At 39.3% G+C, this 26,555-nt stretch overlaps 1 protein-coding gene across 1 annotated transcript in view; it reads right to left on the bottom strand.

Annotated features, from left to right (window-relative positions):
• Positions 1-26,555, bottom strand: part of COL4A1 (collagen type IV alpha 1 chain) — a gene marked incomplete at its 3' end in the record, with an annotated part of 122,662 nt that overhangs the window by 45,563 nt on the left and 50,544 nt on the right. The window contains exons 2-12 of the mRNA XM_080612875.1: positions 22,822-22,872; positions 5,379-5,468; positions 5,244-5,288; positions 3,629-3,673; positions 3,463-3,525; positions 3,308-3,361; positions 3,136-3,162; positions 1,905-1,988; positions 1,730-1,792; positions 673-708; positions 135-176 (exon numbers count right to left, since the gene is read on the bottom strand). Of these exons, the coding sequence (XP_080469001.1) occupies positions 135-176; positions 673-708; positions 1,730-1,792; positions 1,905-1,988; positions 3,136-3,162; positions 3,308-3,361; positions 3,463-3,525; positions 3,629-3,673; positions 5,244-5,288; positions 5,379-5,468; positions 22,822-22,872 (600 nt within the window). The remainder of the gene's footprint in view (positions 1-134; positions 177-672; positions 709-1,729; positions 1,793-1,904; positions 1,989-3,135; positions 3,163-3,307; positions 3,362-3,462; positions 3,526-3,628; positions 3,674-5,243; positions 5,289-5,378; positions 5,469-22,821; positions 22,873-26,555) is intronic.

The following is a 26,555-nucleotide window of genomic DNA, read 5'->3' as shown; positions in this document are numbered from 1 at the left end:
TACGTTACAGATTTACTCAAGCATTCCAAAAATTACAATGTTCTCCATGGACTGATTCCAACAGTTTGCTTATTTTAAACAAAGTAATAGGATATGTCTGACAGTTGATCTCTAGAAGTTTTCAAGAGACTTACCTTTTCACCTTTGGGACCCTGAAAGCCCAAGCCCATATAGCCCTGAAAATGCAAATTACACATACTTAGCCAGATTTTATCAGCAGTACATACATGCATACATACACACATATGAAGGTATTCTGTACACCGCAAAGCAAAGAGAGGATATAACAGACGGAATATGTCTTGTAAATGCACATGTGAAACAAATATTTATTTCCTAAACCTCCTGCTGTGTTTTTAAGTCCTGTATAACAGCAATTTGTGAAAATATGGATAGAAATTTATCAAATAATTTTATTGTCAGTATGCTTTTTTTTTTCCTTCAACATTTTAGTGAAAATTTTGACATTTTTAGATGAGGTCAAATAATCATAGAATGTTGCAATTACTACTGATTTGACCAAGTGAGATAACAGATGTCCATTAAGACATAAAATAGATCCCAAAGTGTAAAAAACCCAGTCCTTTATGACCATTAGTTTCCAGATTTTGGGGGATCTGGTATGCCAAATAACAAATTAATAGACTTCATCTTTATAATAAAAAGTCTTACCTTCTCGCCTGGGAGTCCTGGTGGCCCTGGGGGACCCTACAAGACAGTACATTTTAGCATATATATAATGGAATATAGGTGGAATAATGCTTTATTCTATAAAGACAGCAAGAATGCAAATCTTTCCCTTAGACCAAGATGTAAAATCTTTTTCTGCTACTGTACATAACTCACAATTAAATAATAAAATCCAACAGAATCTGTCTAAGATACCTCATTAGACCTTATTTTGCAGTTAGCAATGTCTACTCAGCACCTAGACAAGAGACAATAAAAAAAAAAAAAAGTCTATGGTACTGCACTGTAAAATAAGCTTATTGCTGATTTTTTTTTTCCCCAGCTCTGCAGGCTAAATATTAGTCCTCACCTTTCTTTCATTAAACTTCTTTGTCACATCAGCAAGTATGAATTATGATTAAACTGAACTACCATTTTCCTTTACATCACTTTCAGTTTCTTCAGAAGGGTAAGAAATTTCACACACCACACTTTAACAGCCAGAAACACTGGGCTGATTTTCACCAGATAGAAATTACTGATTGCTGCTAATGTTACCTGCATCCAGTACATAAACATGAGATATTATATCTGTTAGACCTGTCAAAATGTCAAATAGCTGAAGTGCCTTCAGCATTTGGCAATTTCCATAATAACAGACAGTTGATATCCTGCTTTCCACAGTACTACTTACTGTGGATGTCCGTAAGTACAACCTTGGCAAACATTTTGATTTAGATCTGTCTAGTAGTGTGGCTCATTTTCTATAAATTAAGTGGTGGAAGAGGGGAAAAGAGGAATGAATAACTGTTACAACCCCTTCCGCACAAAAACACCCTCCAAGCCTCTTCTTGAGAAGAGATCACTGTAGAAGCAACTGTTGTTGAAAACCTATGTTACCTATTTATTCATGGTAGAGTCCAGGAGGTTAAACATGAAGGCTGGAACCACAGGTTCTCTTTCCCAAATCCCAACAAACACTGGCTATACACACTTTGTAGAACTTCCCTATAATAAAACTCTATCAGTAAAGTGCAAATCACCATGAAAGGAAACTTACTGGCTCTCCTGGTGGCCCTTGTGGCCCCATTGGTCCCTGAAACCCTGGATTTCCAGGAGGACCCTATGAAAAATTAAAATGGCATAATTAAAAAGTGATATTTATTTGGAAATGTCATAATACTGATAGAATTTTAATTGAAGCTCACTGCTATTCAAACATCATTTAGACTTACAGGTAGTCCAGGTTGGCCAGGAAAGCCTTTATCACCTTTTAGCAGACTAGGAGGTAAAAGACCAATCACTTCACCTGGATCTCCCTACAATAAGAAAGGAAAAACAGTAATACTTGAACATCCATTGAAATACATTCAAAGACACCAATACTGAGATAAGAGGAAAGTTGGAGCTATGCAAAGTTTGGAATCATTTGGAAAGCTGACTTAAAAAAGTCACCTTCTTTTAATTCAGCTGAAACATAGCAAGAGATATTTAAAGTTAAGACTTCAATTGCCAAATGTCCTTTAAAGCCACCTGAAGAGATTCCAGTACCAAATCTACCTTCATACCTTAATTTCGTATACTGTAATGGGTAATAGTAAAGATTTCCCCACCAAATCTACCACTACTACAGTGTCACCACACAACTGGAATATCTGACCTGGATGCTGAGAGAAGCAGTAACCTCACAATCCCCTTTCTTGGCTAAGATCTTTAGTCTTATATCATATTTTGACATAAAAGCCATTTATGGCATCTTCTTTCTTCCAAAAAGGAATCCCCTTTGTCTTAGTTTAGAAAACTATTCTGACCGTTATCCATTTCTTTATGTTTCTTCTTTTTACAGCAAAAGATCCCCTCCTGCATTTTTGTACAAAGTTTCAACACTGTAAGTGATTTTTTTTCAGGAGTTGCACACCTATGCATACATGCTTAGGAAAGAAACATTTGAGTACTTCTGTGCTTATAAACTAAAGTAGGTTCTTCCCATGTGAGATAAACAGAAAAGAGCATTTTACAACTTCAGGTAGCCACGTCATTACAAATCCGAGATTACATTTAGATTCACATTTAGCTCACTCTTCCAAATTGTGTCTGTTTATTTTAAAGAAGCTCTCTGTTGACATTCAGTATTTCATTCTCCTGCTCACAAAATGCATTCAGATATCTAGTTAGTTAGTTTACACATACCATTTCCACATAACTAATGATATGTACTACTTTTTCCTGTTGTAATCGATGTAACACACATTGCAGATCTGCATGGAACAACACATATGTTCAATTGTTATTAACTGGAGGTCTCCCCACTGTCTTTGTTTAGTGGGGCTGCAGAACAGAGCACAAAATGAAACATGGTGGTATAATTTTTCAGTCCTTAAGTAAGGACTCCTAGTCTTCAAGGGTGTAGAGTTCACGGTAATTCTTATTGTTAAAAGCAGGATATCAACACAGAGTAAAATGTACCTTCATTCCAGGAGGGCCTGGAGGTCCCTGTGGAAAAAGACATATTTGATATTATTGTTCCTCTGTATTGTACGTTTTACATCTTATACTCTATAGCTTTTCGTACAGCTATATTTGCATTTCAAGAATAAGAGTTGAAACAAGTGAATCAGGCATGGAAGAATCTACTTACTATGCTCCCAGTCAGCCCTGGTAAACCTGGGGGGCCTACAGGACCTCTTTCACCCTAAGGGGAACAGAGAAATTGGTTTTGTTCAGGGAACATATGCTTGAGGGATGTTTTTATTTCAAAACAGAGATGCTGTTACAGACATATGTAAATGTTACCTTCGTGCCATTACATCCTGGAATGCCAGGTGGACCAGGAGGGCCATCTTGTCCAGGAATGCCCTACATGAAAAGGAAGTAAAGAAATTAGCAATATTAACAATAATCCAGCTCAGATGCCACAATTAGAACTTTGAAGTTCTTTGTAAAAATACTTCATACATACAGGAAGGCCTGGGTTTCCTGGGAAGCCTGATACTCCTGGGGGACCCTGCAATTGACAAAAACATAAACTGAAATGGCAAACCCATAAAACAGCAATGACAAGCTGCAGCCCAAGTCTCATCTCCAGTGGTAACAGTCAAAATACAGTAATAGTTTCTTTTAAATTTCCTTGACAATACAGCTCTAATCTTCAAAACCTCTTAAACATGGCACCTAAGTAATCAATAACTGAAAACAACTCCTTATATTTCTTTAACTTTTTAAGCAGCAGTATGGATTTCCTTCAACAGGAACTGGACCAGGGCCTTATGTACAGATAAAAAGGAATGCAGAGGAGCTGTCTTCTTACAACCACCATTTCCAAAATGAAATTTACTGTAAGCACCTCTTCATAGCAGAAGAGGTTGTTAACACACTGTAAAATGCTTCTCTATCTTCATACTCCACATCAGTGTAGCAATTCATCCTTATTCTCAAAGAGCCTACTGGGTTGAGATAGCTCTCTCCTTGAACAGCTTTTCAGTGTAATGAATCATGAGTCTGACTTGGCACATCATTTTCATCTTACCAGTTTATTTAATCATGCAGTATTTTCTAATACATGTATTACGCAGCTGAAAAGATGTATGGGAATACCGTGCTCAGATAGAATATTGGCATCTTCCAGAACTTCGTAATTGCTAAAATACAGTCTACTTGCACTGTAGCACACAAACACCTTTGTCAGGAGATGCCAAATTTACATTAACACCCAGGATACCCCAGGTTATCACGAACATCATGGACCGAAATAAGGGCTTCTTGATCTAGCAGAAAAAACCCTCTGAAATAGTTCAGAAACAGCAGTTGATTCAATAAAATCTATGTGCTGCAGCAACTGCAGGCAAATGCAGAACAAAACTGAGACAGCATTTTGAAAATCTGTGGACAAGGTGATATAGCTGAAAATGTTTGCATCATTACTGGTTAGATCATTTGAATCCTCTTTCACCATCACATTATGAAATGTGAAAATGCTCAGAATGAGGCTGGCACCTCACAAAACCTCAAAAGACGTGGCCCTGGTTAATATAATGCGATAAAATAAGTGTTATGTAAGTGCCACATTAAACAGAAATGACAACAGGAAGGTGACAGGTATATTCGGAGCCTCTTCTAGCAAAGTCAAGAGTCCTTTGTCCCGGGCTTTAACCAGGCTCTGCACCTTATGAATATTTTTAACATGTTATATGTTCATGGGTGTGTAAGCTTCTCCGCTGGAGTGTGCGAAGGAGTTTAGATAGCAAACATAAACAAGAATTTTGTATGAGATAATAAGGTTGGTTCATATTCAAGCTGTAAAAAAGCTTCTTGGTATGTCAGAAAGATATCCAAGACATATTGAAAGTGCTGTTAATGCAGTGGTAAGTACATGGTGAAAATGCAAATGGGCAAAGCTACTGAATGCCCAGTACAGAAAGAACTTCAAAGGCAAATGCAAGAATCTTGAAATTATCGTGCAGCTCAAGAGGATGTCATTAACCCAGAGAAAAGACTAACCCTATCTTGAAGGCAGTCATGGAAAGTTAAAGAGATAAACACATAGAGAGCAGAATTGCAAAAAAGGTAGAACTCACCCTTGTTCCCTTTGTTCCTGGCAGTCCTGGTTCTCCAGTATCACCCTGCAAAGGAAAAGAGATAGCTTTGTCTTTCTTAGGGACAACAATTTAGAGAGATCTGAGTGTTTTAAATACTAAAGCTTAAGCTCTTACCTTAAGCCCTGGTGGCCCAGGGGGACCTTCAGGTCCTTGCATTCCAGGAAACCCAATCACACCCTGTAGTCCCGGCAAGCCTCTTTCTCCCTGGGGAAGTAGAAAGCTCATTAGCAACTAAACAACCAAAGCCACTTCTTCAAGCAACCCGCATACTCCCCATTTCTGTGCTCAAGAAACCTGCTAGGTGGTAAGAATCTACATGTGACAGCAAACATTTCATGTTGGTATTTGAAAGAAGTATTATTATAAACAAAGAAATATTTCTGGTTCAATAACAGGTTGGCAGAAGCTGAGTGTGGCACAATAAAAAAAAAAGTCTTTGAATGTCAATGAAACCTTTTTTCTGTCTCCCCAAATAGCTCTTTTTCATAACATTTTATTCCCATGGGATCAGGAAGGTCATTTTTCCTCTAATAAGACTTATCTGCATTCCTATAGAGATACCACTAAATCCTGGTAGAAAATCTAACACCCCAAATCAGCAATTAAATTCCTGAAAACCACAAATATCAATGTTCAGTCACTACTGCATGAATACCGGTACGACTCCTCTTCTAATACATCATTCACAACAGTAGATTTAGGAGACCAGGCTTGCCACTTATTCTTGAATTTCAGGGTGGTTCAGAGTGCTTTAAGATACAGGATCTTCCCACGAAGCTGAACTTACATCTGAGTTCTCTGTGCTGTCTCTAACTGTATTTAAATTTGATAAAACTGGAGGCAGAAAATCCACGCTCTAGATCAGTATTTCAGCTATTATGCATTCACTACACTTGAGCTCCCAGTGAAACCAAGAGAAACATTGCCTGAATAAAAGCTGCAAAGTCTGCACATAGGGGAGCCTGAAAACAGCAAATCAAGCAAATCAAAAGCCAAATGTTCCATGTAGGAAGTAACCAGAGATGTCCTTTCTAGGTGGTATGAAACAGGGAGAAACACTTCATATTGTCCAAAAAATGTGGGAACATTAGATGAATAAAATATTAGTGAGTGACTGCAAAAATGAAAAGGTTTACAAGTTAAAAAAAAACATGGCACCTGTTAATAGCTTATAAACTCAAAACATAGACCAATTTTCAAGCATATAAACAGGAAAATAAAATCATCAGGGTTCAAAACAAAAGGAAGCTACACAAATATTTAAGTATTTTCTGCAAAACAATGAGAGAAATAAGATTGCTATTTGCTAATTGAGTATGTATTTGGATTTTAGGATGGTAAATAGCAAAAAACTTTTCTCCTGTTTGCTCACAACAGAGATTTCCAGCAATATGCTGGTAACTTGCAGGGGTCATCTGAGGACTGAGCACACAAGAAAAGAAGAACATCTAAGTCTTGGAGAGCTCACTTTTCAAGTAGGTATAACAGGCATCTTGCGAAGAAAAGGTTATATTATGCAAGCAGAGAAAACTGAGTGATGACCCACAGACATAGTGCAAGTTACAGTTTTGGAAGATGAGAGTTATTGGGTTGATGTTGTATTTAGCTCCTTGTCAAGGATTTTGTTAAGATGATGAAGAGACAGGGGAGAAGAGAGGTGATTGACAGAGATGAGCAGAGCCAAGGAGGAAAAGAGGGGAGAAAACTATAACTGAGTTGATAAGAGCACGAGAAAGTGAAATCAAAATAGCACTCATTTATTAAACAATCCTGCCAGGAAAAGAATCTCCTGCTGTTTCCCTTCCTCCTATAAAAATACATTTTTCAGTAAAAACGTATTTTCTGAGGCAAACAAGCAGCTTTTCCTTGAAGTGCCAAAATGATATGCTCTCCTCTCTTTACTCTCCAGTATTCTTTGTCATGGTTTAGAATAAAGTTTTCTAGTAACCCAAGTACAAGGCAGTATGTTAGACCACAAAACACAGCAAAACAAAGCACAAAGCAGAACAGCTGAAGAAATACATTTTCTAGGTCAGCTGTAAGAAGTACAAAGTCCAAGTTCTAAAGTAACAAATTGTTTTGAATAATATTTTGAGGAAGAATGTATTAGGATCCAGGATAAATGTTGAAGTAATTACAAAATGTGAAGGCTATTTGAAATAGTAAACAGATTACTGAGATTCTCAAACCCATACTTTGGCTTGCTAATTGGCACTGCACGAACAAGAGTATTTCTACAAAATCAGATGCTGTCTCACTTCAGACCATGATTTCACACTGAACCCTGGGCACTTGCTCTCATGACCTGCTGAGAGATGGACTACGGAGGAAGAAGACACTCAAGTATATAGAACAGGATTTTCCATTGCTGAAGAAAAGCACAATATGTGCAAATGAAAAGAAAACAAGATTATTTTGACACCCACAGAGAAAATGAGTCATGTGGAGCTCAACTAATACTTTCTATAGTCAGGAGTTCAGAGGATTTCAACACACTTTGAACAAAACACAGGGAAATATGCTTTCTTCCGTTCTTAAGGAAAGATAAAACTGTGGTTTACATATCGGATTTTCACTTAGTCTAAGGCTCCCTTAAGACTGTTCTGGCACTGTAAAAGGGCCTGTAAATCACTCATTAAGGTAATGACCACTTCAGCTTGCCAAGGAGGTTAACTCAAACTTGGGCTTCCAAGGCAACTAGAGTCAGGTCTCTCAAGGCTGTCTTCAACCTCCCAGGCTGCCCTGTCTGAGGGGTAAAACATAGCTGCAGGAGCAGAGCCCAGACCATATCAAGTCGCTCTGAGCAGAGATACATCCAGGTTTCCATAGAGACATTTTACTTTACTGACTTGAACTGCTTGGCCAAAAATAAAAATAACTGGCTATTTGTCCAGGACTTCTGGACATCCAGTCAAGCTAGTGGACATCCCAAGGCCTGAAGAGCGTAACTTCTGAGCTTGTGGAGGGCTGTGCTGTCCCAAATACTGCAGACTCATGGTTTCTCATACTAGAACTGAGCTCATCTTTTTGCCTAGCCATAGGGAAGTAAGGAAATATAAAGGTGACTGTGTGTGTGAAAGCTGCTGGATCCATCCCTGCATGCAACCTGCAACCTTAGCCAGTTATTCTAACAGGGGAACATGGACTTTCATACTGCTTACACCTCTCCCTCTACTCTGCCTTCCCATTTCATTTTACTGCAAAGTAAGGTTGAGTAAGCAGTCCAAAGTAAGGACTGAATAAGTAGCCCAAACTTGTGCAGTCCCAGGCTACACAGTTAATGGGACCTTACCTCTCCATGTCATCCACAGAAACTCAGAGAAGTTATGACAACCTATTTCACCACCACTCTGTAACAGACCTAGGGATGTCTCCTGGATTCCAGTCCCTTTCTTTAGTTCAGGTAGCAGATGGCCTCTGTATCAATCTTAGAAAACTAGTGTGTCAAAACTTGTAAGTAAAGAAGCAGTGTTAATGAACAAAGGTCTTATTTCGGTAGTCCTGCTCCAGTTAGTACCAACTTCCACCATAAGATATTTCTTGGAATCAGTAAAACTACACTAAATTACAGTAAAATTCTATCAGTCTCTAAGTATCTACACTGAACAAGAGAGCACAGAAACTCTACCATCCAGTCGCTGTAAAGATGCACATGAATGCAGAGCTCCATGTGTCCTAATGTCACTGGGTAGATTAGCCCACAGAGATCACTGAGGTAGCAGCATTTGCACTGCTGCTTTCCTATCCAGTACCTTATTTGGAACTTCAAGCTCAGATGAAGCTATTGCTTATTATGCTGTGAAATACAGACATAAGCATGTCCTGAAGATGCCTTGCATTGCAAGGAAATACTTGAGCAGCATCCTTTCCCTACTTGCTTGCCCAGTTCTTTTCTTCACTCAGTGTTCCAATCAAGCAGCCCAAGAGATAGTGTTTGCACTACATTTATGCTGCTACTCATTAAGCATTCACATTGAATAAATTGGCAAGCACCAGATCACCGCTGCTACCCACTTACTTTTCCCTCAGCACTGAGATTTCTAGCTGCGATGCATGAAGAGCATGAGACTCTGACTGCAAGGGCTATGTATTGTTCAAGTTCCAGTATTCACAGCTGCGAAATCTTGGCAAGTAATGTTGAAAGAGCTTCTGCTTCTTACAAATCAATTCATGAGACTCAAAAATTAAAACAGATGTAACCAAGTCATCTGTACCTCTGCTGATTCAATACAAACTGTCAGAAAGCACAAAGGAGAATTCATTACTCAGCTCACAAAAATTAATATTCTGCCACTCAGCTGCTGAAAATGTGGAGGTGCTACATAAAAAGACAGCAAGCACTCAATCACTGTTGCACTCATTTAGTACGCAAGATGCCTGCATTAGCCCAGCTTTTGTGAAACTTATCCAAATGCCTTTGCATTAGATATAGTTCAAATTAAAAGCAACTGAATGGACTTCTAAACAGGGGTGAACCTCTTAAGAGCATAACAGCATGGGCTGATATTTTTTCTGGCACCTACCCTTCCAAATTTGCCATGAAATGCTGTTTGACACATGGAACAACTGCAGATTGCTAAGCAAGAGAATCACATGAAGTAAGTAGTTTCAGAAGATTCAGCTGTAATATAGCAAGTGCTGAGGAGGAGGAAACAATCACCATCCCATGATAAATTATTTCTGCTATTATTTTGCTTAGGGCCTGCAGAACTGGGAGATTTTAGATGGTGTGGGCTCACAGGGTGTCTGGGCCCATACGAATATAACGTTCCCAGGCTCTCCAGAGACTCAGGCATATGGTGAATAACAATGTTCCTGAAGCCTTCTGAAAGATGCTTCATTTGCCACTCCCAGCAATCGCCCTGAAGCTGAGAGAGCAGGACAGGCACGTGCCTGCCTTTCAGCTGAAAAGGCTTAAAAGTCTTACGGAGAGATGCCACAAGGCTGATCTACCCAGCAAAGGTAGCTCGTCTTTTAATGGCATGGTGCTATTTCATTCTTCTTTACATCACCTGGTATAATTCCCTCAGCCTCCACTGCATCAGTTCAGCTCACTAAATTTACTCACTTTCCTTTAGCTAGTAAGCTTGCCCTGGCCTTGGTGAGCTGAGAAGCTCATGAGGCCAGGCAGCTGATGCAAGGAGGACATAGCGATGCAGGACGCAGGGCAGAAAGGCAGCGAGAGCAGCTTCTTACACCAGCGCAGTGGGGTTTGTTGGAGTTCATCCACCAGAGCTCCTCAGTTGTGCCTTCGCTGCAAGAGAAGCTGAGCTGGAAGCCAATAAATGCTTGACCTTGCTGGAGAGCCATCTTCAGACCAATGTTCCTGCTGACTTCAACATTGTTATAAGCATAGACTTCCTCTCTCACAAACACAAATGCTCTCCTCTTCCCAAAACCTAATGTTCATTGAACTGAAACGCCACCAAGAGTATGCGCGCCAAAGAAATGCAACTGCTTCAAGATGAAAACTGAGGGTGCTGTTTCCAAAGAGAGAGAAATAGGGCCTGCAAATTCAGCATTCTTTTCTATTTTTTTCTCTTATCCTCAGTCTGATTTTACAAGGAGTCTCAAACATTGCTTTTGAAAGAAAGTTTCAGACATAGACGCAACTGTTGACAAGAAAACCCACCATCTAAATCATTCCTCACACCTTGATGCTCCAGTGTAACCTTGTAAAATCTACAGCGATTCACATCAGCCTTAAAATGCACTACATGGTTTCTACCCAGACTATCCCAAGCCACATGAGAAGCGAATACAGGCTCTGTGTTCCTTCAGCTGATACAACCGCGAGTACTGAAGCGAATTGGCTTTGAGGTGTTAGACCAGTAATTACACTGCACAATGGGAAACACTACGGTGTGATCCGAGTAGCACACTCAAATCACTGTATTTCTCCATACTCTTTTAAGCATGTGTTACAGAATTGTAATTGGCTCAGTGTTACATCAGTGAAGACACAGAGGTGGGCAATATCCAATTCTTTATTAAAGCAGTATTTTTAACCACCAGAGGGAGCACTGGGCCCTAATATCTGTCAGGATTAAAATAAACACGCACGATAAATATCATCTGTTTGTCCTCAGCTGCACTTACCATTTTCAGTATTTTATTGAAAGTGTGAAGTTGATATCAGTCAAACAGAAGTACTGCTATATGCTCACAGAGCAAGAGTGTCCTCAAATGCACTATGGATGCTTAACATTACAAAATTCCCACAGCACATCCTTCAGCACTACAGTCTATCTGTGCTATAACTATATAATTCTGGAGCTACACAAGTAACGAGTAACTAATTACATAAACATAACTATGAAGACATGCAAAGAATCTGTGTAGGAGTTCTGTAAACATCTTGGCTCACCCAGAAGTTTTAGGACTGAGTTCCTGACAGTATGCAGAGTAGAAGAGGGGGTAGGGGGGTGTGGGGGCTTGGGGAAGAGGGGGGAGACTCAGCAAAATCTGGATTCTTGCATTGCCAGGAAGCATCTGAGAAAATGCACTTGCATGGAAACATGAGTCCAGCCTTTTTGGGAAGACTAAAAGAAGGAGCAGCCCTGATAGTTCTACGTCACCTGCACAGCTCCACAGTCAGGCCAGCTGTGGGCTGGATGAGTCCCCTGCACAACTTCAAGCATTAACAGGGTTGCTCTATTTTACACACAGACACAGCAGATGCTGACAAAGAGCTACTCCAACAGCTGCTGGGGAACAGCACTCTCCAGTCATGCCCGCTTTGCCATGGTGCACGGTTCTGCCCTCTCCTTCTCCCTTTACTCCCTCCCTGGTGGCCTTCACCCTTGGGACTCCTTTGGCCAGTTAAACCAGCTCTCAGGCTGCACTTCAAGGTGGGAACACTGAGAAGCAACGACTTAACGGTGCAAAAGCTAACGCCCATACAGAGGGGCAGAAGCTGTACTCTTGATCACCAAATGATGGCATCTCACCCAGCTCTGGTCTCCCACTCCCTGAAAAGATTACTCTTCCTACTACGAAAGTGTCCTTCCTGGGCCTCATGAGTTTACCCCACTGGGGAACCTGTGCAGCTTGATACAAAATGAACCTAAAAATTGTGAATCTATCTGTATAAACATTTAATTAGAAAGCTGTTCAGGTGTACAGTTCAGGGACTGATCCTGTGCCTCTGCCTCCTAAATACAAAAGAATGCTTAGACTGAAAGCATATTTCAGCGTCACCTCATGGCTGCACAGAGCATTCCTCAGAAAGCTGCCAAGTGCTTCCCAGGAGTATAAAAATAGAAATAACAATCTTTGATTATCCTTTTCTCTACATATCAGTATGTATGTGCTTAGTTGGTGTGCAAGTAAATGGGTGGATATACAGTGTGCAAATTTGATTTAGAAGATGAAAAATAAGTAAAATAAGCTGAGGGAAGCAAAATCAAGATGCAAAAGTCAGTCATGGCTCACACTCAGCCTCCATTTAATTAGAGTCAAGCAACTGGCTGCTTATCAGCATTGTACAATTTCAGTCAAACCAGCTATAAGTAATGGCCCCCTCCTACATAATTTACCGAGCCTCCTTCATCTAATTCCTCTTCTTGCTCACCCCATAGTTATTCCTCATTTTCCAACTGCAGTAGTCAGTTTTTTCAACGGAGGTGCCCAAATTTCACTTTCTGAGCCATGTACATACTTAAGCTCCCAGTGTTTCCTCATATGTGAGTATCTTTGGCTGACGTACTTTTCGTGTGATATTTGACTCCAGTGTAGATAAATGGTTACAGATCCAGAAGTAGCCAGGATGCTGAGGAGAAATGTGTTTGCACTTAGAGCAAAAAATTATTTTGCTTGTTTTCCCTCCATTACAAAAAAATAAACAGAAAAAAAGAAGAAAAACTGACTGAAGTTTAGTGAGGCACATGCACCTTTCAGTCACTCACAAACAACAGCATGTATGACCCCTAGTCTGAATATTTTATAAGCCAGGAGTAGTCTACCTCAAAGAAGACTGAGGGCATGGTATATGAAGGACAAATATGAAGACAATACTAACAGACAGCAGAAGCCAACAGACGAGTGGCGAACTTTATTTTCAACTGTGGAAGTCTGCTTACAGAAAGCCTGGCAAGGTAACACTAAGGTATGTGGTTCATTGTCTTTACATTTAAATTTTTCTTGATTTTTTTAGGAAAAAAAGTAAAAATAAAAATACAGCTCTCATGATGTTTCAGGAGGAAGTCATGCAAACTTTTTACCAAAGGTACGCATGGGGTTTTCCAAACCTTTCTTTCTCTTTTAATCAGATTTGGGTCAAGGAGCTTCCTCCCCATCATTTAGAGCCACCCTGGGGAATAGAAGAGCCTCAAAAAAACATAAGGGAAGGGGAGGTTTCAAGGGCAAATGAATCTGCAATGCAAAAAAAGAAAAAAGGAAATTCTACCACCTGGAGACAGGTTGAATCAAAAGGGTGCTATATTTCCCACCCCTTCTAATCATCTGTTGAACTCATTACGTCTGAGTAACTCTTCCTTTGTTTTATTGCACATTGTGTTAAATCACTTCCAGTGTTGAAGGTCCAAGAATATAAGAGGTAAAAATGCTCCACGCCCTTCCTTATTCATTAGTGAAAATTATTTAGCATTTGTTTGCATTTGGCACTGTTTAAAGGCTCGCATTTAAGGATGAAACAGCAGGAAAAAAAAAAAGGCCTTGAACTTTTCAGGTTTTTTTACTTTATTTTTGTTCAGACCCTAGACCTGGAATGAAATGTGACGTTACATGCAAGTTTTATTATCTTGGCAAAGGGTTGTCATGGACATATTTACAGAAAGTAATCTCTTCCATAAATAGTAAAAACATGGGCAGCTGGTCCTGGACAGTACAGACGGCAATAAAGTTCTCATAATGAAGTAGCTCATATCTTAAAGAGTACATGACAGACAGTACTATTTGAGACAGTAATATTCTAGCTGCTTTTTGGGGTTAGGTTAGAAATGGCATTTCTAAAGTTTTAAATATTTTGAATGTTGCAGAAGAGTTGCTTCCCGCAAAAGCTAGAGGAAATATTCTGGCTTCTGATCTCATCACCCTCTACAACTGCATGTCAGTCTCTTCTCCCAAGTAACAAGTCATAGGACAAGAAGAAACAGTTGCACCAGAGGAGCTTTATATGGGATATGAGGAAAAAATTCTTCCCTGGAAGGATTGTCAAGCATTGGAACAGGCTTCCCAGGGCAGTGGTGGAGTCACCATCCCTGAAGGTATTTAAAAGACATGTACATGTAGTGCTTAGGGACATGGTTTAATGGTGGACTTTGCAGCGTTAGGTTTACAGTTGAACTCAATGATTTTCAAGGTCCTTTCCAATCTAAAGGACTGTGTGATTCTATGATTCTATGAAAATACCAGAAGGCAGATAACATTGTGCCTCAGAAGTGTAAATCATTGTTTCTTCAGTTTAATCTCTAGAGTCTCTTTACTCAACCAGATCCACTGCAGAACAGACACCACAATATAATGTTTTTGTAGTATGTCCAGACTTGTTCAGCCTAAATCAAATAAGTTAACAAGGATGCAGTAATCATTAATAATAATGAAAACAAACATTTTCCTTATTTTGATATTGTGCAGGATGTCGCTGCAGCATCATCGTCAGTGAATGCCAGACAGAAGCTGACCTGCTGCTTAGCAAGTGGCCTTAAGGTTTTCTTTTTTTGACTAAAAAGAAAAGAAAAAAAAAAAAAAAAAAAAAAAACAACCCCAAACAAGAACAAAAGGGAAAAAAAAAAAAAAAAAGGCAGGGATGCCCGCCAGAGAACAGGAATTCCGTGATGCCTGACTGCCACCCAGAGGAGCCAGCGGGGAAGTGACACAGCTGCGGGATGAAGGTGATAAGAGCCAAACGGCTCACGTCTTCCCCCCCAGCGCCACCCGCACCGGCATCCGGATCTTCCCGACCCTTCCTGCCCGCCTCGCCTGCCCAAGGAGAGGTAGGGTGCAGAGAGAGTCTTGCTATCAAAAGCTTGTACTTTGTCTGCATCTGGAGAATTTCACTTTTACAAATACTACCTCTTCCATTTATTTCCTGAGGTGAGCAGCATCCCTCAGATCCCACAGCCTGGCATCACTATAAATTCATTGCATTTAATACTTAAAACTTCTTAAAGAGATCCCTCTGGAGGAGTTTCATGAAGATGTGTGTGTTTCTACTGGATCTGCAGCTTCCATCTCCACACTTTCAGACAGAAAGGAAGTTTGAGTTGAAGATCTGCAACTGCATCCTTAACTCACAGATCTCACAACAGGCAATACAGGCATACAGCACTGGCTTCCCTGTTCACTGCTCCACAATACCAACCTTTGGTATTCTTCCCTTTTCTTCACTCAACTTCTGACGCTGGAGTCAGAGGGCACTTCAGACTGCCCCTCCGTGCTGGAGTCCCTCTCCTCCATTAAACTTGTTTGTTTTGCAGTCCTGGAGCATCTTTGCTTGGTAGGCAAGCAAACTGTTCTAACAAAACTAAGGGTTACCAAACCTCCTCAAGGCTTTTAGTATTCTGCTAGCTACCCATGAAATAGTTTTGTTACATCTTTTTACAGTCAGTAACAGTGTCAAATGAGAAAAGAGTGAAAGGACATCCAATTTGACGCCAGTTCACTCACTCAACTCAGTATTTACTTTAACTGTGCATACTTTAACTTCGACACAAACCTTGGTAAGAATAATTTTTGTTGGCATATGAAAACATTTAAAAATGTTGCAGAAGAACTGCAGTGGAAGCTGGCACACGCTTTCTTTAATAGCTACAAAATTTATGGGTAGGTTTTGCCTTTCCAGTTACAGTTGAACCTTGTGAGGGATAGAAACATGATTTTCCAAATGGGAGTCTAAGTTGCTTGTCCCTTGGCTTTATCTTAATTTTGCTTTTCTTCTCCTGTTAAAGATGATATGGAAGAACATTTTACCTGTAACTGAAAGCTAATAATTATTTTCACCATTTAGGTGAACTTTCTTTGCTATGTTATCTATAATTCTTGTCAATACTACTACAGAGAAAATGTAGGCAAAGACTGATTATTAAGCGCCTCAAGTATAAAGTTCTTGTGTGGGAACTGATATATCACAGAACCATCAATTATAATAGCTGGTTCGGTCTGAGATCCCCAGCAAACACAATATAAATTGAATTGCAGAATGATTTAAAGAAGCCTGAGGGATAAACTACAAAATGTTGCTATTGCTATACCCATTTCTGTGCCATTTGCTGTCCTAGACCTGTAATCTACACCCACAAAAACCTATCAGTATCACAGAACATTAGTGGGTAGTAAGATGAATGATGTACAAATACAGACTGTATATGACCAGATACGAAAAAACTGCACGCTGCAACACAAGTTTAACAATCACTGTGTAGTTGGTATATAATGGAAGCGTGATTCTGTGTGCATGAACAAAATTTTAAATTTGGGAAGACTCCAAACTACACATGGGTATTTCACAGGGATTGTAGCAGCTCCACTTCCACAGCATGCAGATCTCAGACAAGTGGCGACCTACAGGTCTTTTCTCATCTTGCTTTGATCTCACATTTGGGAAACTTTACTGACTTCATTGGAGGCTTACATGCTTCAGATCAAAACAAGGCTTTGTAATCCTTCAAGAAACCATAATGAAGACATACAGTAACAGTTGCACAAATGTAAAAATCAAACTGTGAAGTCAGAAAGCATGTTTTGTTTCATTAAGAAATGCCTGAGCTTATTATACCAATACCTTTACAAGCAAAGATACGCATCTGGCAACTTAAAAGCTGCTTAAAAGATCGTATTATGCCAACTGACATGCCACTTTGTGAAAACCTTTAGAAGTCAGCTCTGAAAACTAAATATGAGCATATCCCATCACACAGTATTACTGGGATATCTGCTTTTATGGTACTCTTTCCAAAAAAGTAAATTCATCAGTGTAATCCACTAGTTTGTGTTAATCAAAGATACATACTGTACTGAGTGCAAAAATATATCTTAATAGAGAAAATGTTGCTACAGACATTCAATCCTATTTGGACAACTGAGACAAATGGTCCCAGTGACAATTTTAAACTAAGAAAATCTGATGGATCCACTTTGCAGTTTACAGTTGGGAAAGTGTAGAAAACTTTCAAGACTTAGCATATTCCACTCAATATAGAATCACAGAATCATAGAATGCCTTGGGTTGGAAAGGACCTTAAGATCATCTAGTTCCAACCCCCTGCCATGGGCAGGGATATAATTCAAGATCTTTTGACATCTCATTCTTTTCAGGAATAGCAGCATTATTTATGTATTTTCTTCCTGAAACATAGGTATTCTTTTTCCCTGATTTGAATTAAAAGCATTATTTTTCTCTGCATGAAGGGCAAATCAATAAAAATATACTAATGTCACTGCAGAACTGACATAAACATTGTGACAATGGCCTAATTTTCAAAAATAAGAGCCACAAGTATCCTTGTAGAATATCAGATCTGCAGCTGATCAATATCTTTGCTTATTTTATTACAGTCTTCTGATTTCCCCCTTTCAGGAATTATTAGATGATTTCATGTTATCTATTAGCTGCAAACTAAAGCTGCAAACACAATCTTTCCTCCCACATTGCCTGTCACCCTTACTGTCAACTTTACCGCCTTTTCTGGAGTATATTACTTTAGTTTTCTTGGTGTCCTCAGTTCGTAGTCTTTCCAACCTGCGCATGAACAAGTGCTGGAAATGCGATTAGGTTCCCACAGCAGCCACTTAAATAGAAGCATTGAGCAAAACTATGGAAGAGCTTATTAAAACCAAACAGTACCAATGGAAAGTATTGAAAAATTAACATTCTTGGTAAAAAAGAGTGTTGATGCTGCTAGCATAGGTTGAATATGAAAAGCACAGATCTAGTGATTATTGATTCACTCCACTAAAGGAACTGATTTGATGCCCGTTACTATATTATAAAGGAAACTCAGAATTACTTAATAGTTTATCCCATTGACTGTCACAGTTTCTCTCTAACAAGGGTTTTTCTATTGGTTTAACTCATCAATATCATACATATTTTCACTCTATCTTTTGATACCTAAAATGACAGGAAAAGCCTTGAAGGCCTTCCCAATCTGGTAAACCTTAAAAAAACCCAAGCCAAACCAAATATATAGGGACACAGTCCACTGGAACAGTCAACTCACTATTGCACAATCCCTTGCAGATAGGAAAATCGTGTGTGACTTTCAAGACTGTAGAACTGCACATGACAGAAAAGACTCATCCTGTTAAGGGGAGATCACAGAAGCATCCCAGTAACTGTCAGCCTAGGCCAATAACAGAGCTACCTGGCAGCCAGGCCCAAAAACACCTCAAGCAAAGTCAGTCTGTGTAGTTCCGCAGTCAATGCAGTCAATCCACACAGGGATGATGTGCTCATCAAGGGAAACAGAAGTAATTTTTATGTAGGTATAATAATACAGACAGAGTCTCAGAACTAGGCACTAGGCAAACAAAAATATGCCAGTATAAAATTTTTTGCTCAAGTTTTCTTACATCTCATGTCAAAAATGTCAAAACCAGCAGTTACATGAGTTAATTCTATTTTTATTTCCAGAATGCCCCAGCAGATATAAATTTTTTTTAAGTGCAATATTTCATGTCCAATAACAAAATCACATATAAGATTTTTGTGACTTGAACTTTCAATGGATAATTGAAAGCTGAGACACGGGAATCATCGTAAGATACTTATATTAAAGAATGAAGACTTATACTTCAATACATTCTAATTGATAAGTGTTAGAAAATTAATCATTCTGGTTTAGTTACAGCAAAGTTCCAATGTTGCCTCTGTTTATACATGTTTCTGATATGGAGTAAAATGAGCATAAATGGTCATGAATGAGAGAATGAACATTCCTGGAAAAAGTCAGTGCATGGAGAATTTTACTCGGCTCTATAACGTCTTTGTTCTAAATGGTAATCAAATGCTAAGCATGCTTTTTCTACACACATTACTGGCTAGCACTTCTTATCTCCACAGCTGCTTGAAATTGTTCTCAAAATCTAGGTAGGCATAAAAGAGAAAATATAGCTTCTGCCTGCTTCTGAGTAACTCAGTAAAATGTAGACAAGCATTCAAAAGAAATCAGTTCAAACAGATCTCATGCTTGTAGTGAAGTTGGAAAGAACAGTCAAGTTATTATGCAGAAAACCAAATAAAAAGTGTAAGAGGAAACTAATGAAGATTTTCTGCTAATCTATCTAATGGAAAACACCAAGGTATTATTTATTATTTTAGCAATATTATGTTTTTCTAAAATTTCTGCACCTATTGTTCAGTAAATATGTGATACTTGACACTATATAGCTTAAAATAACAGCCTGATGTTCAATGTAATAATAAAGGCTTTATGGGATAAGAACCATCTGTTCCAATTACACTCACTTTCTGAAATTTTCTGAAAGGGATGAAAAACCCTTAGACTTTGTCAATTATATGCCCTTGATAAAGTATGAGTCATCTTAAAGGAGTTTGGCATAGAGATACAATTTTCATGGAAACAGTCTAATGAGAGAACATACTGAATGTATTCTAAATATGGCCATCCAAATGGTCATATTGACTAAAAGATTCCCAAATGAGAGGGAAAAATATGGCAATATAACTTACTCTTCCATGTCTGAAATGCTGACAGGCGATATTTCTTGGGAATTTAACAGCTTCTAAGTCAAATACTATTTTCAGCACTTTTTGTGGTGAGAACATTAATATGATTATTTGGCCAAATGTATTTTAATTAAATCCCACCCCCAATTCATAGGGTCTGGAACTTCTTCCCACACTGTGTGTGGAAAGAAATGTATCTCCAGATGTTAATAATTACGGCATTAAAGGGTAAACCCAGCACCCACTTCCGCAGCTCCTGAAGCTCCCATGGTAGTGAACTGGTGTGGTTACGTTGCTGAAGAGTGTGGGTGGACTGGAAAAGGCCCTTCAGCACTTGTGCAGTTCTGCACAACATGGAAGACACATCAAAAGGGTTTCCAGTGTAGGCAACATGTTGGCTGGGGATGGTGTTGGGCAGGATGGATATATACTTCCCACACAAGCGGCTACATGCGAAGTGGAGAGCAGATGTTCCCTAATGTGGTCTCCTGGGGTACCACAACAGCTGGGCATGGCGGCCCTCTTCTAGCCTGGATCTTGGCAAGGATCAGTCTTTCTAATCTGTCTCTCTCTGATTAAGCAACATTTATGTATATTTCTGAGGTAGCAGGTACCAGTACTGATGTGCCCGTTAACGGGAACTGTGTTTACAGAGATATGTTTCAAAGACAAATGCATCAGGTGGCAAAACCATTTCTAGGAATATTTCAGTGGCAAGCAGGAAGGATGCTTCCCCTGCTTTCCTCACCAATTTCCGTCTTCAGGCCTGGGACTGGGTACCAGGCTGTGCTTATTTCAAAAAGGCATTAAATGCAAAGAATCAGATGAAAAGCTGCACTAGGCTGAAACAAATGTGGGGGCAGATGTTTTTAAACAAAACTCACTTTTTTGTTCAAAATCCTAAGTATGCATTTGAAAGCCTCAGAATGTTAACATAATGAGCAAGCATTACTATCTGAACCAAGTTACTTTTAAATTCACTCCAAAATACCTTCAAATACCTTCCTTGAATATTGTTTTCTAGGTAAAATTATTCATTCACCTGTCTAAATGTCTCTAATGTCAATAATTAAATTTCCTACACAGTCTGAAAATATGTAAATATACCATTACACACACATTTAAAGCTAGAGAAGTTTTTGATGGAAACCCATAAGGAAGAGCAAGGTGTACACTGACTTGTTGGACAAGTTTGCACGAAATCTGGAACTTACTATGACTTCTGTTGCTATGGACTGATATTTTCTCTCTTCCACATATTTAAATAGCCTACATTAATTTGAGATAGTTTTGGCTTCTAGCATATCAGATAAGGATCTATTTACTTCAAGGAGAACTTTTTGAGACTCTGGACTACGCAAACGAAAAATGCCAGCAACAGCTCTAGCAAAGAGTCATGATTTTAGCCAGAAATAAATGAAGCCAAATTATTTCCCCAAACTACAGTTTTTTAAAATTATCTAGTTACAAGATGCTGGCATAGTCTAAGAACTGAAAACTAAACGGCTTTCAACAAGAGAGTTATAACGTAATCTCTCTCTCATTCTACAATATTTATTTGTACTTCTTACTGAAAAACAAGATCAAGATATCAAGGAATAAATTCAGAGTTCCAGACCTTTCCCAAATTTTTTGCGCTATTTATTTTTAATATATAGCTGCCTTTTATTAAACAGATACTAGTGGGCCATTAAAACAGCTAAAAGAAATTTTGAATCTCTTTTCATCTGTCTCACAAATTAATCCATGTTCTGTTACAAAGAAAATTATCTCCAATTAAGTAATTTATATTCCTTGTTCTAGAAAACACTGAAGAAAAGCCAACAACAAACATTCTTAAAACCTTCATCAGTAAATATGCAGCTATCACATGTGAGACAATGTAGAACACCAGCTGTACATTTATCTAAAAACCCAAAGCCAAAAAACAAACAACCCCCCCCACATCTTCAAAGCACTCCTTTGACTGACCTAAACAACTTACCTCGAAAAATGTTCCCACTGCAATCACAGGATGATAAAACCTTTGGATTACACTAATTTATAATGGTAGATAATACAATACATGTGCATGCACAACAGAACACATTGCAGATCGAAATCTCTACAGCAAAATTGGAAAAGATAAGGAGAGTGATTGAATGTCTACGCTATTTACAAAAGCAGGTAATTTACAGGGGGAATTCATGGAATGCTTAAGTACACTGTATTTTTTCTTCACTCTTACTGCTTTAAAAGAAGCCTCTAAAGTGCATTTTCTGTTTCACACACAGAAAGTTTGGATAGCTGAATGGGAACTCTAAAACTCATTTGCAAGGTTCTGTCAAGAAGTTTTAAGTATTTTATTTTTTTACTTGACATGCAATACTTTTCTGTATTTAAGTTGATTATTAACCTACTTCTTTCTATTCCAGGTCATTGCCTCCCAGGCCTAACCCTGGTCAGGGTGAGTTGCTTCTGATGCATCACAGACTTCCTGGAGAGCAACCTGCACAACTCGTTGAGGGGAGCATTTTGGAACTGAACTGCTAGCATTGCTTCCAGTGGTGCTCAAGATGTCAACCCTGCTATCCACTGAAAAGACTGGAGGTGAGGTGTAGGAAAGGTGAGAGTGCCAGGTTAGCATCCCACTAAATGCGGAAAAAGGGAGGGCACAGCCAAGCACCGGACTAGGAGCTTCACCCCACAGTGAGGGTCTCCCACCTCTGGTCCTCCTGCCCTCTGCTGCTGCAGACACTGAGCTGGCTGTTTTTCAGAAAGCCTGCTGAAGGGCATGTGGCCTGGCCTTGGAAACGCTCCGTGTCAGAATGTTCACTGAAACCAATGGCTCACCTGCTTCCCAGTAGATCATACACTGTGTGGTTTAAGTAAGCAAGATAATGAAGCAAAGAGAGCTGACTTACTCACCTTTTGCCCTTTTACTCCACTGCAGTCACATTTTCCACAGCCAGAACAACCCTGAAAATGAAAGAGAAATTGAGAATTAATTGTCTGAACTGGATGACAGGCAGAACATACCACAATAAGCCAGGGATGTCAGCAGTACCATGCTGAGTGCAAGGCTGGTCAGCATGGCAAATGTTCACTTAAGCCCAACGCAACACTGTTAAATTTATATAGATGTACACTTCTGGTTTCATACCATGACCAATAAGAGATGCCTTTGTAAAAGAAGAAAAATACCTGCTATAGTTTTTAACCATAGAAAACTTACATTACTTCTAAATCATTGTCTTTAGGGTCACCGTTTAAAAAATGACTAATTTTTATAGAACACACACGTGCTTTGCATCTAGCAATACGAATGCCTCAATTTAAAAGAAGTAGGTTCTCCTCTAGGATATTACAGTCACACATTCAAAGCCCAACAGAATATTTAAAACAAAATCAATTCAATTGTAGAAGCATCTCTTAGGTCTCTGTTAATAAATGGTTTGCATTCTGCATAAATGCTTAAGCTCTATAAATATGTGCCATTGCTTTGAGGAGAGAGGGATGGTGAAGCTGCAGTTCATGATTTAAGAAAATGCTTAAGAAAAATATCAAACCTGAAGAATATGTTTTGTGTTTCTTCTCCAAATATAAAAACCATCTATAGCCATCAGATTTTTACCATGAGATTTCTTAATATTGATTTACTAATTTTCTTTCAGTAATTGCCAATCTTCAGATAGAAAAAAGGAGTATTTACAAGAAGTTAAATATTGGTATAATTACCACAGTAAACTATATCAAGAAGTATGCCTGGACATACTTTATGAAATCAAGTCAAACTGCAGCTCCTCAGAGAACAAACTGCTCCTAATGGCAAATATTAGACACTGAGGCAGTTTTTAATGTTGTTTACTGGCCAGGCAATGTCTAACTCCAGGGTTCTGGTCCTATTTCTTGCATCTACCACATTTCAAGTGATCTTTTTTTTTCTTGCCCTCTAACTAACTGCAACTGTCATTATGATGGGAAACCTTCCACTAAGTAAAAGCACATTTGTTGAAGTAGGAGAATGCATAGAAAACATCAATAAAAACATAATCAGTTCAAATTATTCTCCAGTAGACACTATAGAGATCCTTGTTTTCTGAAAGCCTTTCCTTATAACAGCACCACCTCATGGGTTTTCTACACTAGATAAACTTGACAGTGGAACAGGTTATCCAGAGAAATTGTGGATGCCCCATCCCCGAAAATGTTCAGAGGACAGGGCTGCATAGGACCTTGAGCAACCTGGTCTAGTGGAAGGTGTCCCTGACCAGGCCAGAGGGCTTGGAACTAGATGACCTTTAAGGTCCCTTCCAACCCAAACCATCCTATGATTCTACGACTTCAATGACATAAAAAGCCACTCATTATTTTTTTGCAAAACATGAAAGGTTGTAACATCTGAGAGAAGTCAGATTAACTGATCCAAGCGTAAAAGCTTTCAGTCACTTTGTGTTACCAAGTATTTCTGTACACTTAAGTGCACCTGGGCTACTCCCCATTTTTCCTCCTCATAATCATGAAGCAACTGGTGAGTAACTCAGCAGTCTATTGCTTTTGCTATTGTCATGCCCCTCAGAAACCAACTGGGAGGAAAATAAACAAAATATTTATATCACTGAATATTGCACCAATGCACACAAGATAATTCAGCAGTTTCATTAAGCCATTAACAGGAAGCAGTCAGGGACAGCACTTCTTCAGAGCCAGCTCTCAGCACAGACGCTGGGCACCTGTCCCTCCACACCTGCGGGCTCCACAGCCTACTGGGACCTCAGTACTTATGGGAAATTGAGAAAAAATATGCCTAATCTATTCTGAATTTGGAAAACCTCCAGTGAGAGGCCAATAAACATCATCACTCCAGAAAGTTATCTAATATAGCAACATTAATAAAAAAAATAAATATTGAAGACTGTCCAATAAAACTAAGGTACCAGCTCCTGAAAAAAAATGTTGCTTTTGTTGAGATACTTTTCTTTTAAATGTAGATCCACTGAATTTTTTGTTTGAAGTCAAACTTTCTCCACATTCATATAAAAATAACCACATTTTCTCTCTTACATTATTACAGCACGTTGCCATGGTATATTACAAATGCACAGAAAGATGCAAATTTATTATTTACTGCAGAAAGAGAATTAGATCAGAAAACGATGCCAACTCATGCTGCAATGCCAACTCAGTACTGACCAGAAGGGAAAAGTGATACCCACTGAACAATCAACTTTACTCCTTGCAGTTACATGGTTATGCCTGGAAAAACATTGGGCCTCCCGTTTAAAGAAATGACCCAGTGTGACCTCATAGTTTTTCAGACCTGATAAGATCACGGCTGGAGGACGCATGCTTGCAGCTCATTCTTCCTCCTTCAGCATCATGTAGAATGCTATCAGTTTTATCAACACATCCCTTAAATTCAGAAGAAGTCTGTTTTAATTGCATCTGGGAATGTAATTAAAATACGTCATTGAATCATTATAAACATCTGTTTTCAAGTTAATCCCCACATATTTCCTTCAGCCTGTTATTTAGCATGCACTGCTTTAGGAAAAGAAAAAAAAAAAGCCTGTTGTCATTTATTTTTAAGTTGGGCTTTGTTCTTAAGTTTAGCATGGCCAGAAGAATGGACTTGGGCTTTTCCGTCTCTTTTTGTGCTTCCAAAAATGACACTGTAATAGTCTATTTTTCCTGTTTCTTAAGTCTCAGAATAACCAAAGACAAGGAAGGTAAGAAGGTACTGAGCATCAGGGAGCTCAGCTGCACAAGGTCCGATGTGCAGGCAAGTGCTGTAGCCTCCTATGCCAGAACAGACCACCTGCCCTACAAAACTCTGCCTTTATTTTATACTAGCATCATCTCCCACTATCACTGACTGTAGCCTTTGCAGGTGGATGGAAGGTTGGCCAACAATGACAGCCACTGCTGGTTATTATCCTCAGCTACTAAATGTACTTTTGAATCTGAGGGATGTGACAAAATTCTGCATACACTGGGATGAAACATGAACTTCTTCCTTCTGGTCATCTGGGAAGACGGGGGGGCCAGACTGCAAAAAGCTCGTGGATCAAAGGTCAATTTAAAGAGGTCAAAGGGGCACGTAAGTAATGTAATACTGGGTTAGAGGAAGATGGTTACAGCAGGTATAAGAATCAGGGTCTCTGTTCACCTAACCCAGTGCAAGTACAAACATCTCTACCAGTCACAGCAGCCTCCCTTTATTCAATGACAAAAAAAAAGTGCACTTCTGTGCTGGGATCCATCTCACCTACTTTGGATGTTTGCTTTCAATGTAGATGAAGCATACCTGGGAGAACTAAGTGGTGGAGACTGAAATGGGCACCTCCCATATGAAGAGAGGCTGAGAAAGTTGGGTCTGTTCAGCCTGGAGAAGAGAAGGCTGCATGGAGACCTCATAGCAGCCTTCCAGTATCTGAAGGGGGCCTACAAGGATGCTGGGGAGGGACTATTCATCAGGGACTGTAGTGACAGGACAAGGGGTAACGGGTTCAAACTTAAAAAAGGGAAGTTTAGATTGGATATAAGGAAGAAATTCTTTACTGAGGGGGTGGTGATGCACTGGAATGGGTTGCCCAGGGAGGTTGTGAATGCTCCATCCCTGGCAGCGTTCAAGGCCAGGCTGGATGAGGCCTTGGGTGGCA

This window comes from Psittacula echo (genome assembly GCF_963264785.1).
Source record: "Psittacula echo genome assembly, chromosome: 3".
NCBI classification, from domain to species: Eukaryota; Metazoa; Chordata; class Aves; order Psittaciformes; family Psittacidae; genus Psittacula; species Psittacula echo.
The sequence above is the reverse complement of the archived record's forward strand: the minus strand, read 5'-3'. Positions and strand labels throughout refer to the sequence as shown.